General features: G+C 42.3%; 1 protein-coding gene across 1 annotated transcript; it reads left to right on the forward strand.

The window, feature by feature from the left end:
• The first annotated feature begins 411 nt into the window (after window positions 1-411).
• EPCAM (epithelial cell adhesion molecule) lies at window positions 412-19,868 on the forward strand. Its single transcript, XM_032352036.1, has 9 exons — window positions 412-722; window positions 3,104-3,211; window positions 3,649-3,895; window positions 4,822-4,887; window positions 7,373-7,436; window positions 12,808-12,909; window positions 14,330-14,530; window positions 16,385-16,429; window positions 17,968-19,868. The coding sequence occupies exons 1-9, from the start codon at window positions 647-649 to the stop codon at window positions 18,007-18,009; spliced, it is 951 nt and encodes a 316-aa protein (XP_032207927.1). The 5' UTR covers window positions 412-646; the 3' UTR covers window positions 18,010-19,868.
• The last annotated feature ends 1,625 nt before the right edge of the window (window positions 19,869-21,493 follow it).

The raw sequence follows: 21,493 nt of genomic DNA on the forward strand, positions 1-21,493 counted from the left end.
TTTTATTGTGGTTCGGGTGTTATTCCCGCTTCCCTTTGTATTCCTCCATTTCAGCTTCCACCTTCCTCTTCACAGACCTCTCTTTCCTTGGGGCCCCATTTCTTCAAGGTGCAACGTCGTGCTTCCTCTGGTAAAAGGAAGACTCCGTTTTTCTCCGTGGCCACCAACGGTCCTTGCCAACCGTCACAGTCGCAGCCCACCGTCCTTCCAGCCCCCACGGGCTGCCGCGGGAAGAAGCACCTGCCGGCCGCGCGGGGCTGGGCGCCACTCGCTAACACCTGGGGAGGGGTGGCACCCCAACGGCCGCGCCGGGTGTGGGGGAGGAGCGCCTGCTCCCGCCCACCGGCCAGTCCCCAGGCGGTGACTCACCGCGGGGACCGGCGGGCGGAGGTGAGCAGCCTGGGGCCGGGCCCGGGAGGCGGGGCCGCCAGGTCGGGCAGGTTTGCTCCGCCCCGCCGCGTCTGCAGAGTGCGCAGTCCCTCGGCGAGCTCACACCGTCCTCCCCGCAGCACCTGGCCACGGTACTTCCGACGCGGTCCCGCGCGTCCCCGGCCTGCCAGTGGGCTCCCGGCGCCCCGCTCCCTCCGCGCGCCTTCCCGCGAGCCCCCAGCCCGCCTCGCGCCCCTCTCGACGACGCGCGCGCAGTATGGCGCGCCCCCAGGTCCTCGCGTTCGGGCTTCTGTTCGCGGCGGCCACCGTGGCGGTGGCCGTGGCTCAGAAAGGTAAGGAACAGAGCTCTGGGCTTGGGCCGGGCGGGGACGCTCCTCGGCATCCCAGGCGGAGATGGTGGTGAAGGGACGGCCGGCCGCGCCTGCCCGTCTGGAACGGACCGCGCGGGGCTGCCCCAGCCCAGGCCCCTCTGCGCGCGGGAGGCGGCGGGAAGGCACCCGCTCGCACGGCCGCGAGGGAGCCGCCACATTTCGCCGCTTTGCACCGCTCTCCAAGAAGGTGGCCCGGAGCAGGGGCGCGGGGCAGGCAGGGAACCGAGTGGCCATGTCCAGGGACTTTCCGGCGCCGTCTGTGCGCGCCTACCTCCTCCGGCCTGGGCGCACGCTTGGGGTCCTAGCGGGCGGAAACTAGCAGGCGCCAGGAGCGGGAGTTGGCGGCGACCCGCATGCTGGCCCGCCCCGCCCCTCCGCACCTGTGGCTGGCCCCGGAAGTGGGTCTCGAAGGCGGGACAGGTGGCTGCAGGGAGGCCGCCGGGGCCGCTACGCACCTGCGCGCGGAGGCTAGTCCTGGGCCTTCACAAGCTGTCGTGTGAGTGGGGGTGTTTCCCCTTTTTTAAGCATGTTGTAGGTAATGCCAAGTTTACTGTAGGGAACCCAGAAATACCGGTATGTGTAAAGAGTAAAAGCCAAAACCAAAACAAACCCACAATCCCAGCACTTGAAGAGAATCCCATTATTAATTCCAGTATGTTTTTCTTTTAGACATTGCTGTAAACATTGCCCTAGACGGAAACGCAGTTCTATATCTTGTGTGCGTATATGTGTTTTTAGTCCCACATAACATCTAGAGTTTTCCGTTTCTTTTAGTCTTGGAAACCACAGTGTAAGTGGTGACGGGACAATCTCTGGTGTGGAAGGTCGCCGCGCTCCTATCCCCATAATGGACATGTGGTTTGATCACGGTTTTCTTAGTTTGGAATAAACATCTTGTCTGCCATCTCTTGATTTTTTTTTTTTTTTTTTGTGAGACGGTGGCCAGAGGTAGAGTGGCAATTGGCCAGAGCTTTCTGGAAAGGAAACCTTCACCAACAGAGCATGGGTCTAATTCATTACACTTTCAAAATAATGCGTGTAATCAACTCCTGTTTTTCTAGCTCCAGTCCAGGTCTAAGTACTTAATCTTAAATTGCTTTAAAGTGATGGTAGTTGCTCTAGGTTCAGAAAAATCTATACCTGATTGGTCTGTTTTAAATTTCACATCCCTTGGACATGAAAAGGTGGCTTTTGAGCCTCTATACATTAAAGTGCTGCATAAGGCTTTAACTCCCTGAGGACAGCCACTGTCTCCTTTTGTGATCCCAATGCTGAGTTTAGTGCTGGACGGATTATATAGGTGGTTCATATTAATTATAACTTAAACAGGGAATAACTAAAGCCAACTTGACATATGAAGCAGTATAAAAATTCTTTGGTTTGTCACATTGGTTTTTGTTGTTATTGTGTTCTCTTAGCTAACAAGTAGAATGAATTAGGGGGACTTGCCATTTTGAAGTTAAAACGAACTTTTGATGTAGTTAAAGATAAAACCTTTTTTCTTTTTTTTTTTTAAGATTTTATTTATTTGAGAGAGAGAGAGAAGGAGCAGATGGAGGGGCAGAGGGAGAGGGAGAAGTAGACTTCCCCCTGAGCTGGGAGCCTGATGTTGGGTGGGACTCTCGATCCCAGGATTCTGGGACCATGACCCCAGCAGAAAGCAGTTGCTTTAACCAACTGAGCCACCCAGGTGCCCAAAGATACAACTATTAAATTGGCATTACTATCCAAGATAAGCTGTGTAATATCACTTTTGAAGTTGGGTACTAGGATTTAATTTGGTTAGGAAGGCCACAAACAAAAGTGCCCCCAAGTGCACGTGAAAGTATAATTTTTCCAAGACACAAAATTGTCCAAGGGTTGGTTGGCCGTGTTACCATTAAGCTCAAAAGCAAGCATCTCTTTTTAAGGAAACGGGCTGAGAGGAGGGAGGAAATGTGAGTTATTCCAGATCTAAGAATTGTAATTGTTGATTTTCAGGAAGAGTCAGTAGCTAACAGGCAAGGGTTTGTCTAGCAGTACCTGGGGACGGAAGGATCTGAGACTGGAGTGTCATCATGGAGACAGAGCTGAATCTGATTTTTGGAAGGCTATATTCTTGGCTTAAAAAAATCGAGATGGGAATGCATGCAAATTAGACTATGTGCCTGTAGAATATATATATACACAAACCATTCACCACAGTATCAGCCACTCAAATTACAGCTGAAAAATAAAACATTTTAAGGCTTTGTGGCTCTGTAACTTAGGCATTATTGTTAGAGTGTAATTTAGCTGAGACACCAGAGTTCATAGTCGGATTCACATTGTAAAAAGGGATTTTGTTTTTTTAATTTATCTAGCATGTGTCTGTGAAAACTATAAACTGACCACAAACTGCTCTTTGAACGCACACGGTCAGTGTGAGTGTACTTCGCTTGGTGCACAAAATTCCGTCATTTGCTCAAAACGTGAGTAGAATATCCTCATTGCCTTTAAATTGTATTTTGACCTAGCCTTTTTAAATTTATGTATCTCAAGTCAGGAAGCATTTTGGGGGCTCAAATTTGAATCATATTATTTTGTCAAAATCATCTCGTAGCTGAAGCGTCTTAAAATTTAAAAAGTGGACATGGGAACATGTAAGTCGGCAGTAATCTTTGGCTCTGGGAGTTTGGAGTTCAATTTTTTTAAGATTTTATTTATTTGACAGAGAGAAAGAGGGAATTCAAGCAGGGATGAGGAGTGGGAGAGGGAGAGGTAGGCCTCCCACTGAGCAAGGAGCCGAGTGCTGGGCTCTAGGCATATGCATAATGACTGAGCCACCCAGGCACCCCAAATTAAATTTTTTTTCCTTAAGCATAAAACTGCAGTTCCTTTTCAGTGTGACATTAAAGTTTCTTTACAGTGGCAACCAAATGTTTGGTGATGAAGGCGGAAATGACCAGCTCAAAGTCTGGGAGAAGAGTGAGACCTGAGGGGGCTTTCCAGAATAATGATGGGCTCTATGATCCTGACTGTGATGAGAAGGGGCTCTTTAAAGCCAAGCAGTGCAATGGCACCACCACGTGCTGGTGTGTGAACACTGCAGGGGTCCGAAGAACGGATAAGGATAATGAGGAGGAAATATCCTGCTCCGAACGAGTGCGGACCTAGTGAGTCGGGCTCTCATATTCTTGTTTTCATACTTTTCAGATTTGTTTAAGTAAATTTATTTTTGAATATGTAATATGACTTGGTGGTTTAGAATTCAAAAGAGAGGAAAGGGTATGTATACAGTGCAGTTTCCATTTTATCTCAACCCCTCCCCCAACTACCCAGTTTACCTCCACAGAACTGATGTCACCAGTTTGTTATAGACCCTTCACTAGCAATATGTTTTTCTTATTTAAAAAATTTTCCTTGTGGTAGTATACTAAACATGGTTTTCCTATTCTATTTTTCCATAACACTCCTCAGATTTGAAAGTTCAATTAGTGTTAGTGTATGTGAAAAGCTTAAGTTGTTTATATATTTACTCATTTATTGTGTTTTAAAGCGAGATACGGTTGCCCCTAAAACCAGTGTTGCGCTGTGTGTTAATGAACTAGAATTTAAGTAAAAATTAATAGAATTTATTTTACACAGTAAAAAGGAACAGAACCACATTCAAGCTAGCTTAAACAAAAGAGGCTTTATTAAAAGTGACTAGAGCTGGAAAGTCATCCACACCTAGAAAGGCACTCTCTCCTTTGGTCTTCTGGAGCCTCATGGTCACTTTTCTCTTTCTCTCAGTGCCTTTTTGTCTCTTCCCATGAATGTGGCCTAGCATGACCAGCTAAGCCTTGACTTTACATGACCTTGAATATGGTGACCCAAAGCCAGAGTTGACGTGTTCAAAAGGGTGTTTTCTCCTGGATGAGTGCTTTATGAGCAATGTGTGGGGGCCAAGGAAGAAATGAAGGGCAAACCTATTTGCATGAATCTTTTTTTGTTGATTGTACTGGAATTCCACTTGGGAATTTTGCTGTTAGCTTATTAGGAAAATACTATAAAAGGCTGAGTTGTTATAGTCATAAAATACTGTATTTTTACCTTACAGCTGGATCATCATTGAACTGAAGCACAAAACAAGAGAAACACCTTATGATATAGAAAGTTTGAGAACGTACGTACTGTTAGGTGCATTATATTTGCACAGGTGGTATTCAGGTTTTCATTCTAAGCCATTAGAGAAACTAAAACAAGTCTTAATACTTCTTTGTGTTTATGAAAAAATAATAGTATACTATAATGTTTTTAACCTTATTTTGAAATAGAGTTGCAAGAATAGTACAGATTCCTAAGGTACTCTCCACTCAGAGTCATCAATGAACATTTTGCCCCATTTTCTTTTTATGTTGATGTGTATTTTGTATATCTCCCTAAACATGTATTAATATTTTTTTCCCAGAATCATCTGAGAACAAGTTGTAGACTTGTCCCTTTATAGCTAAATGCTTCAGTGTATCTTTCCTTAGGAATAAAAGACACTCTTTTTTTTCTTTTCTTTCTTTCTCTTTCTTGTAATCTCTAAGCCCAATGTGGGACTTGAACTCACAACCCCAAGATAAGAGTCGCATGCTCTACCAACTCAGCCAGCCAGGCTCCCCAGAAGGCACTATGTTATATAACCACTCTACAGTTACCAGATTCAGGAGATTTAATGTTATACCATATTGCGTCATTTTCCCCAACATTGATCTTGATGGTAATTTTTTCCCCCTTTCATCCAGAACCCAGTCTAAGATCATGTTATGGATTTAGTTGTTGTGATGCTTTAGTCTCTTTTAATATGGAACACGGTCTTGGCCTTTCTTAGTCCTTCACCTCTTCATGGTGTTGATACTGTTGAAGAGTATAGGCAGATGATTTCATAGGCTGTCCCTCAGATTTGGATTTACCTGATGTTTCCTCATAATTAAATCCAGGCTAAGCATTTTTTTTTCTTTTTTTTTTTTAAAGATTTTATTTATTTATTTGACAGAGAGAGATCACAAGTAGGCAGAGAGGCAGGCAGAGAGAGAGAGAGGGAAGCAGGCTCCCTGCTGAGCAGAGAGCCCGATGCGGGACTCGATCCCAGGACCCTGAGATCATGACCTGAGCCGAAGGCAGCGGCTTAACCCACTGAGCCACCCAGGCGCCCAGGCTAAGCATTTTTTTTTTTTTTTAAGATTTTATTTATTTATTTGACAGAGAGAGATCACAAGTAGGCAGAGAGGCAGGCAGAGAAAGAGGGGGAAGCAGGCTCCCCGCCGACTCCCTGCCGAGCAGAGAGCCCGATGTGGGGCTCAATCCCAGGACCCTGGGTTCATGACCTGAGCTGAAGGCAGAGGCTTTAACCCACTGAGCCACCCAGGTGCCCCCAGGCTAAGCATTTTTGACAGAAAAACTTCGTTAAGTGATTGTGTGTCCTCCTTAGTACTTCACATCAGGAAGCACATGATGTCTTCTTGTTTCTTTATTAGTGATGTTAACTGTGGTTAAGGAGGTATCTATCAGGTTTGTAATGTAGAGTTACTGGTTACTTCTTTGTAATAATTTTTTTTAATTTTTAAAAAAGATTTTATTTGAAAGAGAGAAAGAGTGTGCACAGCAGGGAGAGGGGCACAGGGAGAAGCAGACACCCTGCAGAACAGGGAACCTGACACAGGTTAATCCCAGGACCCTGGGATCATGACCTGAGCTGAGGGCAGACGTTGAACCGAGCCACCAGGGTGCCTCACCTCTTTGTAATTAATAATTATAATCTGTGAGCAGAACTAGGATCCTGTTTAATTATCCTGTTTTTCTTTTTTTTTTTTTTTTAAGATTTTATTTATTTACTTGAGAGAGAGAGGGCGAGAGAGATAGGTCAGTGGGAGAAGCAGACTCCATGCACAGCGGGGAGCCCAATGTGGGACTTGATCCCAGCACTCCAGGATTGTGACAGGAGCTGAAGGCAGTTGCTTAACCAACTGAGCCACCCAGGAGCCCTAAATAAAATATAGTTTCTAATCAAACTATAACTCGGCAGTTTTAGCATCACTGTTAGTTGCAAAATGGCATAACGGGGTGTTGTGTTTTGTTTGTAAGATTTTTGTTCATTTATTTATTTGACAGAGATCATAAGTATGCAGAGAGGCAGGCAGAGAGAGAGGAGGAAGCAGGCTCCCTGCTGAGCAGAGAGCCCGATATGGGGCTCAATCCCAGGACCCCGAGATCATGACCTGAGCCGAAGGCAGAGGCTTAACCACTGAGCCACCCAGGTGCCCCTGGCATAACATTTTTAAGACGAGTTTGATTAATGACAGTTCTAGAGCTTGAACTACCTGCTTAGTTAAAAAGTAGTGCTTCTTGGGGCGCCTGGGTAGCTCAGTGGGTTAAAGCCTCTGCCATCGGCTCAGGTCATGATCTCAGGGTCCTGGGATCGAGCCCTGCATCGGGCTCTCCTCTCAGCAGGGAGCCTGCTTCCCCCGCCCCCTCCCCCCACCCCCACCCCCTACCTGTGATCTCTCGCTGTCAAATAAATAAAATCTTAAAAAAAAAAAAACAGTGCTTCTTTAAAAAAAAATAGTGCTTCTTAATGTTACATAGTATGCATTTTTTAATAGCAGTTTTTTAATTATTTACAGTGCACTTAAGGAGATAATCACAACTCGTTATCAGCTGGATCCAAAATATATCACAAATATTCTGGTAAGATGTTTGTTTTTAGTAAAAGCTTTAGGTGAGACTTAGTGAGATAGAGTGCTTGGGGTATGACTTATGATAGTGGTTAAGCTGCATTTGAACAACCTTTTAAACCTAGGACACTTAATAATTCAAATTTCCTGTTTTCCTTCCATAATCTTTGAAAACCTGTTTCATCCTTAAGGAAAATGTAATATCTCTGGTTGAAAAATACTTGAATAATGTGATGGAACTTTTTTATTTTTTTAAACATTTTAATTTATTTATTTGACAGAGCTCACAAATAGAGAGGGGGGTGGTGGAAGCAGAATCCCTACTGAGCAGAGACCCTGATGTAGGGCTCCATCTCAGGATTCTGGGATCATGACCTGAGCCGAAAGCAAAAGCTTTAACCCACTGAGCCACCCAGGTGCCCTGATGTGATGGAACTTTTTCAAGACAGAAAATTGATGTCATTTTTAAGGACAGGAGGGACTATACTTTTCTGCTCCTTAAAAGCAGAACATGGTAAATGCATATTGCATTTTCGATTGCGTTTCTTAAGCATTTTATTTTTTTAAAGATTTTATTTATTTGAGAAAGTGCGCAGTGAGCACAGAGGGAGAAGCAGATTCCCCATTGAGCAGGGAAGCCAATGTGGGGCTCTGTCCCAAGACTGTGAGATCATGCGCCGAGCCAAAGGTAGATGCTTAACCAGCCGAGCCACCCAGGATCCCTAGCATTTTATTTTGAAAGTAGTCCTAACCACATAAGATACTTTATTTTTTGTTTTGTTTTGTTTTGTTTTTATAGTAAGCTCTTTGACCAGTGTGAGGCTTGAACTCATGACCCTGAGATCAAGAGTTGCATGCTCTATCTGACTGAGCCAGCCAGGCACCCTCAAATAAAAAAAAAAATTTTTTTTTTTTTTTCAAATAAGGTACTTCATTATTTAAAAAATTTTTTTTAAAGATTTAATTATTTATTTGATAGAGAGCTGTAAGCAAGGGGAATGGCAAGCAGAAAAGTGGGAGAACCAAGCTCCCACCCAGGTGTCCTCAAATAAGATACTTTAATATCTTGTTTTAAGTTTTTTCCAAGGGAAGAAAATACTCTTCTGAAAACAAAATACGCATCATCTTTACCTTTATTTGTATTTGCCGCTTCCTGTCGGCGACGAGAGAAGAATTAGGCACAAACAAGTCAGCTGCAAAAGATTGGGAGCAGGAGACAACAGTCGAAAAGGACTGCTGCCACGAGCAACTCCACAGTCTCGCTTTTATTGGATAGAAAACAATAGCCAATAGAAGGATTGATGAAGGTCAAACGTTAATCCCGTCTTGCAGACATGCAAGAAGGAGGATAAAGTTTATAGTTAACCAAGCACATTCAAAGGACTCTCTAACTAACAAGGAGCACTTCTGGGAAGAGAAAGGAGCGATCACGAAAAAGGGAAGCAGGCGGTTTTCGTTCCACCCTGAGCTGACCGGCCGTTCCCGGGTGCTCGGCTTCCCTGAAGCAGGCGGCCTTCCACCCTGGGTGGGCCAGGCGTTCCCCGCTGCCCGGCTTCTGTGAAGGGGCAGCCTTCCGCCCTGAGCGAGCCGGGCATCCCCAGCTGCCCAGCTTCACGGTCGTACATCGTCCTTCTCCCCAAAGACCTGTTGTCAGTATCAGTATTTTTTAAGGCCATATCTAAATGTGCTTGGCAACTAGTAAAATCCTCCAGGGGTTACAGTTTAAGGAACAAATTGTTCCGAGGGGCAGCAGCATCTCCCCGCTTTTGTTTGTGAAGAAGTAGAAAAGCTGATTTTGCAGCTTCTTGATTTTTCAGTTGTTGGAGGGATTTTCGAGTGCTTCTGAGGACTAAGCATAAAAAGATTACAACAATAAGAATAATCAATCCACTTACAACACCAAGACCAGTTTGTGTGATCCAAGTAGAAGGGCTTAGATCAGACAGAATATCATTAATTCTTTGAGTAAAACTCATTCCTGGAACAGATTGTAATGATGAGTGAGCAATACTTGAGATCGTATCTTGAAGTTGTTTAATATCTAAGGTTAGATATTACCATAATGGTTAGTAATATGTCGACGAATTTTGCTCCAAGATACTTCTGATTCATTATAGGCATGGGGAGTAACACAGAAAGAAGAAACATTCCAATCACATAAAATATGAAGTCTAAGCTTTATATTCTCCTATATATATCATGGCTGTTTCTAAATCAGAGACACATTCATCTAATTTTTGGACGTTTGTTGATTCCAGGCCTTGCTAGCATTCTCGTGCCACTTCTTTAGAAATTGTGTAGTTTGTAGTTTGATGCAAGGCCATTCCTGCAGTGGTAGCTGTAGCAGTAATGGCTATAATTCCTAGAATAGCTGTTACAAGTAACCCAACAAATCTTTTTGTTCTATGAACCCAGTTTTTCAATACTGTTAAAAGTATATGTACGTCGGGAGAACTTTACCAAACACGGTGGTGTTTCACTGGTAGCCAAATGCCTATTCTTCTTCTAGCTAAAAGAATGATAGAATTGTCTTTATAAACATTCTTACCAACACAGGTGAACATCTTACAGTTTAGACAGTCTATTTCTCTATTACTATGAATAAAAGTCATTTTGCCAATAACAAAAACATAGGGATCTCTAACACAAGCTCTTATCCATTCTTCATCCATGAGGAAAAAAGAAAATGTATAATTATTGGACTGATGAATGTAAGAGCCATTCCAAACTCTTAAGTGACTTAAAGCAGTAGTAACCTTCCATAAATTCTTTCGACTTTTATGATAATCAACAAAAGGAGATGGCATAGAAAGTCCTTGCCCAAACCACACCAGAGGTGCATCTCCTGAAGCTAAGGTTTGCGGTAAAATGGGATCATCAAAAACTTGCCATTTTAACTTCCGATGAGGGGAGCAGGGTTCCCCAATGCAATTGGTGACTGCCATCCCCTTAGGGGACCAGTCCCATACAATTCCATAGGAATCATTAATGACAATACTGGGGTGAGCTGCTCTACAATCCTTCCATAAAGGGCGAATTCCCTCATCTGACCATATCTGTGCTGGTTTGCATTTGGGAATAGGGGGTGCTGCGTTATAGCTAGGACCCCGATATTTGTAGGCTTGGAATCCTTTAATGGGGAGTAAATGTAACTGAGCTTTAGTCAAATAATTATTAGTAGGAAGGTCCACCAACCATCTCTGATCACCAGGAACAAGGCAGCTGGAATGATTGCCGATACATATCGGCCTATTTTGATATCCAAAAGTAAGATTAATGTTTGTGCCCTGTTTGCCCACAGTTGAAACACTGTCCTTTAAATTTCCCTATGGTCAGAGCAGCCATTGCTTAAGCTAACAAATCAGCTCTATAGGTCTCTGTTCCTTCTCCTTGACATAGCTTAATATAATCTGTCAATGTTCCCTTGCCTTTAAAGGGTGCTAGCAACTTCTTAAAATCAGAATTAGCATTCTCATTAGCCAACAGTTGCATAATGGTATCCACAGCCTCAAGATTATTTATCTGTCTTCTGACAGCCTCTTGTAATCTTGAGATAAAATCAGTATAGGGCTCTCTTGGACCCTGTACCACTTTTTGAAAAGAAGAGCACTTATCATAACCCTTAGATTCTATTCTCTCCCATGCTCTCAAACAGCAACGCTGGAGCTGCTCAACAGCTTGATCATTAACACCTGGTCTTGAACCTGGGCCCATGGTCCAAGACCCATGAGCTGTTCCATGGAAATAGGAATGTTATGAGCTCTTTATGGGCAGCTGCTATTTCTGCATGATCTTGCCACCATGTTTTGAACTGCAAGAACTCACTTGGAGATAGAACTGTTCTTGCTAGCAATGACCAATCCATCGGAATAAGTCGATTGCCTTCTGCGATGCCTTGAATAATTCCCATTGTAAATGGAGAATTAGCTCCATAGTTTTGTACTGCCTGTTTTAGTTCCTTCAACAATTTGGGGCGCCTGGGTGGCTCAGTGGGTTAAGCCCCTGCCTTCGGCTCAGGTCATGATCCCAGGGTCCTGGGATCGAGCCCCACGTCGGGCTCTCTGCTCAGCTGGGAGCCTGCTTCCCTTCTCTCTCTGCCTGCCTCTCTGCCTACTTGTGATCTCTCTCTCTGTCAAATAAATAAATAAAAATCTTAAAAAAAAAAAAAAGACATATTTAGTTCCTTCAACAATTTGAAGGGAAATTGCTCATGGTTGGCCTCATAGACACCATTAGGGTTGTCAGGATCATGTCCTGGAGCAACATGTTCTGTAATAATAACCGGGAAATTAAAAGGGAAGGCATCTGGGTCTCCTGCTCGCTGTGCTTCAAGGAGGCCTTTCTGAACAGCCGATAGCATGTACTTTCCATCTTTTTCATTAACGGGTGCCGCCTTACAGAACGGCGGAGCTGACGGCAACAGTGACATGGGCACCTTTTGTTCTGTTACTGGAGGAGGAAGAGGGGGAGTTTCCTCCTTTCTGTATTCCTTTCTGGTGGCCTTAATAGTTTCTTTCTACTCCTGGATGGCATGTTCAGGTTCCTCTTTTTTAGTTTCTCCTGAACATTATCACTCTACAAATTAGGGGTTTGTAAAGGCTCGAAAACGGAGCGAATGAGGGTCCAAGTAGTTTGCTTTCCTTTCATACACGAAAGTTTTAACTCGTGACCTACTTTTTCCCATGTTTGTAAATCTAAAGTCCCTAATACAGAGAACCAGGAGCAATGTTCTTTAATTACCTTGAAAAGCTCCATAAGTTGGCCCTTGCTGACTTTTGCTCCTCCCGCCTTCAGGAGCCTTCTCAATAAACACACGTAAGGGCGATAATCGTTTGTGCTCTCTAGATTACCCATACCCTGCGATAACTGCCCACAACTCACCAGTGGGGAAAAAGGCACGGCCGTGCAAAACTCACGTTGGGGCTTATTTCTGATGAGATCGGGTCTGGTCTGGCCCTGGTCCCTGTTCAGGCGCCAGTATTGCTGACTTCCCTTTGGTAGATTTTAAAATCGCCTAAAGATTTGTGAATTACAGTTACCTACTAATGGAAAGGAACACTGACAAGTGTGGATTACAGAAAATAAAAAACTGAATATACAGATTTTTTTTTTTTAAGATTTTATTTATCAGAGAGAGAGCAGAGAGAGCAAGCACAGGCAGACAGAATGGCAGGCAGAGGCAGAGGGAGAAGCAGGCTCCCTGCCGAGCAAGGAGCCCAATGTGGGACTCGACCCAGGACGCTGGGATCATGACCTGAGCCGAAGGCAGCTGCTTAACCAACTGAGCCACCCAGGCGTCCCCTGAATATACAGATTTTTGAAACGTATTTTTACATGATTTTGGTTGTATTGATAATGATTTGCATTTTTCATTTCTCCCCCAGTATGAAAATGATCTTATCACTATTGATCTGATGCAAAATTCATCTCAGAAAACTCAGAGTGATGTGGACATAGCTGATGTGGCTTACTATTTTGAAAAAGATGTGAGTATAATCTTCGTTTTATTCCTCTGTTTAGAAATGTAATGTTGTCTGTCATGTCTCAATGGATTGAAGATCTTTCATCATCTTTTTCTCCACTTACATATGAGCCACCCCTCTGTTCCCTGAGTGGTTCTTGTGCTGCAATTAACTTTGTCCTTGTGGTTCTTATGCTGCGATTAACTTTGCCCTCATCTGACCCATTCATCTTTCTCACACACCTTTCTGACCTGTTGGATATTTATGCCTTTTTTTCAAATTCTTTTACCTAGAATATTTTCTCTCATAATTCTGACCTATTGCATCCTTGATAGTTACTTAGTTTGTGTGTATATCCCATTATGGTGTCCGTGCACAAGAAGTTAAGTAAGAAATGATGTGGAACTAGTGTGATTAAAATAATTTGTTTCTGGGGGTGCCTGGGTGGCTGAGTGGGTTAGGCCTCTTCCTTCAGCTTGGATCATGATCTCAGGGTCCTGGGATCAAGCCCCACATAAGGCTCTCTGCTCAGTGGGGAGCCTGCTTCCCCCTCTCTCTCTGCCTGCCTGTCTGCTTACTTGTGCTCTCTCTCTCTGTCAAATAAATAAGTAAAATCTTTAAAAAATAATAATAATAATAATTTGTTTTGGACACCTGGGTGGCTCAGTCGACTAAGTGGCTGCCTTCAGCTCAGGTCATTATCCCAAGGTCCTGGGATCAAGCCCTGCACTGTGCTCCCTGCTCAGCAGAGAGCCTACTTCTCCCTCCCTCTCTGCCTGCAGCTCTGCCTACTTGCTCTCTCTCTCTGTCAAATAAATTAAAATCTTCTTAAAAAGATAAATAATTTGTTCCTATAAACTTTAATATATTCTATTGAGCCATTTTCTGTTGAAACCTGGTATTTGCTTTAAAATAAACTGGCCTGGGGGAGAGGGAGGGAGGAAGGATGGAAGGACGAATGAGTTGAAGAAGGTTGGCCACGTGTTTATATTGTTGAATCCGGAATGATAGGGATAACGAGACGTCGTTACACTATTCTTTCTACTTTCATATATGTTGGAGATTTTCCCGTAATAAAGTTTTTTTTAAGTTTGAGCACATGAGAATGTTACCACTGAAACTACAAAAATCTTTGGCAGCAGTTCTTTTGGTGTATAATTGACAAGTAATTCCGTGTGGCCGTGGTGGGTTTGGTTTTCTTTCTTTCTTTCTTTTTTTCTTTCTTTTTTTAAAGATTTTATTTATTTGTCAGAGAGCACAAGCAAGGGAAGAAGCAGGGAGAAGCAGGCTCCTGCTGAGCAGTGAGCCAGATGTGGAACTCAATCCCAGGACCCAAGGATCATGACCTGAGCCAAAGGCAGATACCTAATGACTGAACCACCCAGGCATCCCCATGGTGCGTTTTCTTAAATATTTTAAATTGTTTTTTTCCTTCTCAATACAGGTTAAAGATGAATCCTTGTTCCATTCCAACAGAATGGACCTGAGAATAAATGGGGAACAATTGGATTTGGAACCCGGTCGAACTGCAATTTACTATGTTGATGAAAAACCACCTGAATTTTCAATGCAGGGTCTACAAGCTGGTATTATTGCTGTCATTGTGGTCGTGACCTTAGCAGTTATTGCTGGAATCGTTGTGCTGGTGAGTATAGAACAAGTCAACTTTCTCTTAAGGGCATATTCTTTCACGAAAAGGTGACAGCTTGAGAGAGCTACACGCGTGTTCTGGAACATGTTCATGAAACAAAAGCTTCATTTTTTATAATTCCATATAGTGAACAAATCTCCTGCATCTGGTCCTTTTTTATAAAACAGTCACTTTCTAAAGCAAGAAAGGATGCCAATCTGAGAAAAGCTTGTAGCCAAGCCCCTCACAGGTCAGTTATGTGACTGTTGGGCAGCAAATGTCCATCAGTTCTCTTCGCTCAAACAGTCCACAAGTCAGTCCTGCTAGCATCAGTGCAAAGTCCCTGCACTCCCAGACCATTCAGTGAAATGCAACAACAGAACCCAGTTAACGTTACCATGGAAAGAATTGGAAGTGGTAAATACGAAGAGCGATTCTAAACAAGATTCACAAATCGAATTTAGCAGTGCTTCAGTAGAAGCACCACCTGTAACAGCAGGGTTTACTCTAGAAATGTAAGGGTGCCCCACCATTACAAATCTTAACAGCGTAGCAGAATTTAGAAATAGATTTGAGGGTATGTGGGAACATGGATTTTCGGTTCAGTGGAATTACACTTGGCTCTCCATCTGGAAGGAAAAAAATGTGCGTTCCTATTTCACCCCGGCCACGGCAGGCCATGTTGCCCACCTGTGTGAAAGGCACATCATGGAGCAGTGCACTCATTTTCAAACCCAAATTCCAGGTGGATGATAGTCCAAAGTGTTAAAAAATTAGAACAACTCTCAAAATTAATTTAGGAAATGTGTGTACAATCTAGTGGTAAAGGGAAGCAAGTAAGGGGAGAGATCTGGAATCCATGAACAAAAAGACACATATTTGACTGAATTGAAATTAAACATTTTGTACGGCAAAGATACTGGAAAGTGAAAAATGTCAATGATCGGCTGGGGGAAAATCTTCATGATGCGTAAAATGAAAAAGGTTGTTAAGCATAACATATAATGAGTTTAAAGAATAGTAAAAGGCCTGGATAGAGGATTTACAGAAGAAATCCAGATGGGAAATAAACACATGAGAGAATCCTAGAAATCAAATTGTCCTGCAGAAACAAAAGCACAGGTTCATAGGAAGCATGGTCAGGGCTATGTATTATAGTGTTGCTATTAAGGATCAATCTGGAAATGATTTATATGTACATTTGTAGGAGAACTGATGAGTAGATTGTGGAATATCCATGGTATGGAATAAAGTTAATTAAAAAATTAGTATAATCTATAGCTTTTAATCTGGAAAAGTTCCAATGATTATACAGGCTGTGCAAAGAGAGAAATGATACTGTATGATCCCATTTTTTTAGACTGCCTCCCCTTCCCCAGAACTCATGCACATGTATTTTTGTATATATTTGTATAAGGATGGAACAGAAAATGCAAAGTTGCTTACCAGGCTGTTAGATTTTATTAAAGATTATTCATAGTTTTCTCAGTGCAGTTTTTTGGTTTCACTGGTTGTGCTAGGCCTTTTGTTGTTCCAAAAGATTGTGGTTTGTGGGGAAAGAGGTCTTGAAAGTTTTTTCGATTTTTTTTTTTTTAAATAAAATATTCAGTGTTACATTAGTTTCAGGTGTACAACATGATGATACAGCAATTCTATACATAGTGTACCTCATGATAAGTGTAGGCTTTTTTTTTCTTTTAGTTTCGTAGGGAAATTTTAATTTAAGAAATAATGTCTGTGGATAGATTTTTTAAGTTAGATTTATTCAGATATGAATTGTATCCATGAAAAAGCATTTATGTGTTAATTTAGATCAACTTTCTCTTTGGATAGCAGTCCTTAAATAGTAATCATTTTTTTTCCATTCAGGTTATTTCCAGAAAGAACAGAATGGCAAAGTATGAGAAGGCTGAGGTAAATGGATTACTTTATATAAAGAGCCCCTTTTAAAATTTCCTATTCCTGATAATCACCGTACCTTTCTAGACACTGATAGGACTCAGTTATGCTGGTGCGCCTTTAGAGTATAGTCCTTAGGGTTAGGGACTGTCTGTCAGTGCTTCATTATTTACATCCCCCCCCCCTTTTTTTTTTAAAGATTTTATTTATTGAGAGAGCAAGCATAAGTGGGCAGAGGGGCACACAGACTCCCTCCTGAGGGGAGAAAGGATGCGGGTTCAGGAGCCTGAGATCATGACATGCACTGAAAGCAGACCCTTAGCCATCTGAGCCACCCAGGCGCCCCATGCTTACATTCTCTTGCATGAGTTCCACAGCAGACCAGCTAGTACTGAGTTTTGCCTCAGAGGAGTGGATAGGAAGCCTACGTTTTTGTTCGTTGAAGTGTCAGCTTTTAGTGGAATCTTTGAGGCATACTCTATGAATTCATGTTGGAGAAGCTCCTTACGACTGATGACCTGATTTACTGTCTATACCAGTGAAATAATCATTAAAAAAGACCTTGGTTTATGTCCTACTGGAGCAGTTGCATGCTAACTAGTCATGTACATTAGTGTGGAAACAGACTGTCAGATCATTAGTATGTCAGTCACTTGGAACTGGATGTGAAACACACTTGTTCCTAAACCCTGTCAATACCATTTTCAGTATACCCACCATTTTGCATATTTATGCATTTATTTATACTTGTATATGTGCTTTTTACTAATATCTTACCAAGAAACACAGAAATGTAAAAGAATACTGAAAACAATCCAGTAGAACTAGAAAGTTGTAATTTTTTTTCCCATGTCATAGTTGATCATCTGGCTTACCTGGTTTAGTGACCACAAGTCTAGGGGACAGACTCCCTGAACTGAAGCATAACAGAAAGGTGGAATGACAGTGTATTATAGTATGGTGATACAGATGTGGGTCTGACCACTTGTTAGCTGGGCAGGCAAGTTATTTAACTTCTTTAAGCCTCCATGTTTCCTTATCTATAAACTGGGGATGATACTACAGACCTATTGTAAGGATTAAACAAAGTAGTTGGTATAAAGTATTGGTTCCATGCATGCCACATGGTAGAATGTTTGCCAGCAGTGGTAGTTTCCATCATCTTGTCTCAGCTCTGCCTAGATAACTAACTATGTGGTCTGGTACAGGTCACCTAATTATGAACTCCGTGTCCTCATCTATAAAATTAAAAGATTGATCATAGAAAATACATTGATTCTTACTGGATGTAAAAACGGCATACATTTAATAAAGCCCGTATCCATTCTTAAGAGATCTAGCTCACCTGCTACTTCCCTGTCACTTTGGCCATCGTACCTCCAAATTCTTTGGGTCATGCATTCAGTGTGTGCTTTCTTGTAGTACATTTTTTACTTTTTCCAAATACGGCTCATAAATTGAATAATTCATCTTGCTTTCCTCTTTTTTAATAACTTTCCAGGATGAACAAAAGGTTGGAAAATTACCTAAAATTTTTTTCTCTTCTGTTTCAGATAAAGGAGATGGGTGAGATGCATAGGGAACTCAATGCATAAGGACTACAATTTGAAGAGTAACTACAAGAAGGGAAATTAGCAGATTGCTGGTGTACAAGCGTGGGACAGAGATCTTTGAGGACTGCTATTCTGTTAGTTAACATCTTGTATTTGTAATAGTAAAGCCTGTACTCAGTATATAAGCAGTTTCAGATTGACTTTACCAATCTTAAAATTTGACCACAGGGTCTTATATTTGCAGATGTGATATAAAACCCAGAACTTGAACTGCATAGTTAAAATTATTTATGCCTAACATTGAGGTGTGTGCCTTAAATATGCTTCCACAGTAGAGTTTGAATGACTACTGTCTCATCCATTTGTGATTGAAAGCTGCCTTTCTATTTACTTTGAGTCTTGTACATAATAATACTTTTTTTTTATAAACTGTGAAATAAAACATTTTAAAACTGAATTTCCTAACTTTTGAGTCATTGAATCAAATTTCACAGTATATACACAAGGTAACAGGTTGAGAAATGCTCTAAATGCTAACTACAAATTACAAGAGTTTTGTATGAATACCTATAATCATGTGAATTCAATATAAAATGTGTAACCTAAAATACCTAAGTTCTAACAGGAAAATCAGAGTTTTATTCTGAATGAATCTAAGTTTCTGTTTTAAATCACTTTGGCAAACACTTATGCCTTGGGGCAGAATTGATGGAGAATGTTGTGAACCATGAATGATGTATTTAGTTGAATTAAAGCACCAGTCGTTTAACGTCTTATGTAATGAGTAATTGTAGTACAAACACATTTTATATGAAGTTAAAGTATCCTGAAGTATTTTGCTTTCAGTAGGAAATGTTTTAAAACACTATGAAAAGAACAACATTAAAGAAAATGTAAAAGCTAGATTGAACAAAGATTTTTATCCCTTCTCTAGTGTAGTTAGAATTCTAGGATGGGCCCCAAGAGTTCTTATCTCTGATGTGTATCCTCTATATAATCCCCTCCCCTAGAGTGTGGGTAGGGTCTGTGAATATGATGAATTCTCACTCCCAAGATTAAGTTACATTTTCTGGCAATGGCCAGGAGATTTTAGGTGTAGATGTGATTAAGATCCGTAATAACTTGACTTAGTTAAGGGAGATTATAAAAGTGCCCAAAGGTAGGAGACAAGAAGTAGAAACTAGATGTGTTCTCCCTTTATCCTTAAAGCAGACTGCCATGTTGTGGAGAGGGTCGCCTATCAGGAAACAGCAGGCTGAGGGGCGGTCCTTGGTCCTACAACCTCAGGAACTGAATTTTGCCAGCACAGAGTGACCTTGAAAGAGGATCCAGGTGAGATCATAGCCCTGGCCAACATCACTGGAATCTTGAGAACCTGAGGAAAAGATCCTCTAGTGTGATGCCTAGACCCCTGACCCATGGAAACTGAGGTGGTAAAGGTTCATGGTCTTCAGATGCTAAATTTGTGGTAATTTGTTATGCAGCAATAGAAATGGATACAGCCAGTAGGAAGTAACAACATGAAAAGAGAAGGGGAGTAGCAGATATTAAGGAGCAGCCATTACCCCAGGGATGAGAGCACCCAAAGTGCTCTACTTTCTCCTAAGCCCTACTCCTTGGACTGGGATCCAGACCACATGGGAGAGGGCATGGTGGCTCCCTGAAGAGCAAGAAGTTGCTGTTGTGAGGCTGCATTGGAGGGGCTCACTGAAAACATGCTCTCCAGAACAGGAGACCTTGAACTTGAGCCTGCACCCTGGCCCACCACCTGTTTTCACGTAGTCTGGGAGGTAAGAATGGTTTTTGCATTTTTAAATGTTTGAAAAGAATGTTCTCATGTATGTGAACATTACATGCAATAAAAATGTCAGTCTATTAATAAAGTTCTTTTGGGCCACAGATATGTTCATTTACTGTGTGTGGCTGCTTTGTACTGTGAAAAAGAGTAGTGTCTGACCCAATGGCTGGCACAACCTAAAATACTCATTCTGGTTCTTGAAGGAAAATGCTTGTTGACCCCTGCTCACCAGTGCTGGGAAAAAGCTATTCCTAAGGAGGTGTAGACAGCAAAGACCCTCCATAAAGGTGCCTTTCTATAATTTGGGAGTGGGAGCACTGGTGGAGGCTGCTGGCTGCTGCTGGTTGCTGTTGCCCACAGAAGAGCGAGTGCTGGAGAAGCCCTGCGTGCTGTGCCCTGGGGAAATAGTAGGTGTTGCAAGGGGAGCTAACCCCTTTCCTCTTGTTCCGTCTGTGCTGCGCCCTCTACTGACAAAGCTTCAGGTGCATCTTTACAGAGCAGGCGGAAAAAAGTGGATGTGCACTTAAAAGGCAATAAATCGATAATAACATGTTCTCCATGCCCTCACATTTCTGTCCTTTCTTCTGAAGCTATGCTTGTAAAGACAACACTGACCTACCAATTGTCAATGGCCCTTTTTCCCCCAGTGTTTAATCATGTGATCTCTCCACAGCTAATCACCATGATGACTCTCTCATTTCCTACCCCAGGATGTTACTTACAGATTTTCTTTTTTTTTTTTTTTTTTTTTTTTTAAAGATTTTATTTATTTATTTGACAGAGAGAGATCACAAGTAGGCAGAGAGGCAGGCAGAGAGAGAGAGGAGGAAGCAGGCTCCCTGCTGAGCAGAGAGCCCGATGCGGGACTCGATCCCAGGACCCTGAGATCATGACCTGAGCCGAAGGCAGCGGCTTAACCCACTGAGCCACCCAGGCGCCCACTTACAGATTTTCTAACTGGTGTTAGTCTCCCCTGACTCTGAAATACTGATGTTCTCAGGATTTAGCCTTATTAAAATTTTCTGCTCCTGTGGATATAATACTAAAAACTGCCTCCTGTTGATCTGCCTTGTGTCAGATTAATTCACATACTGCCAGGAACTGGACCTAAGTGGGTAGAGGAAAGTTTGTCCTCCACAAATACACTTCTGATAGATAGAACATAATTTCACAACTCTTTTCCATCATCCTAAAACATCCCCCCAAACTCCTTTAAAAATTCCCACTGACCTCCCTAACAAGGTACCATTCCTTTTTCTTTTCTTACCAAACTTTCAATTTTTAAAAAATTTTATTTTAGGGGCGCCTGGGTAGCTCAGTGGATTGGGCCGCTGCCTTCGGCTCGGGTCATGATCTCGGTGTCCTGGGATCGAGCCCCGCATCGGGCTCTTTGCTCAGCGGGAGCCTGCTTCTCTCTCTCTCTCTGCCTGACTCTCCACCTACTTGTGATTTCTCTCTCTGTCAAATAAATAAATAAAGTCTTTTTAAAAAAAAAACTTTTTATTTTAATTCCAGTGTAGTTCACATACAGTGTTGTGTTAGTTTCAGGTGTGCTAGGATTCTGTACATTACTCTGCTCATCACAATAAATGTACTATTTGTTTTCATGTAATCTTTGTACCAAATGTGGGGCTCAAACTCACATCTCAGATCGCGAGCTGCATGCTCTTCTGACAGAGCCAGCTGGGTGCCCTATTTCTTGTGCTTTTTTTTTTTTTTTAAGCCATT

This window comes from Mustela erminea, chromosome 7 (assembly GCF_009829155.1).
Source record: "Mustela erminea isolate mMusErm1 chromosome 7, mMusErm1.Pri, whole genome shotgun sequence".
NCBI classification, from domain to species: Eukaryota; Metazoa; Chordata; class Mammalia; order Carnivora; family Mustelidae; genus Mustela; species Mustela erminea.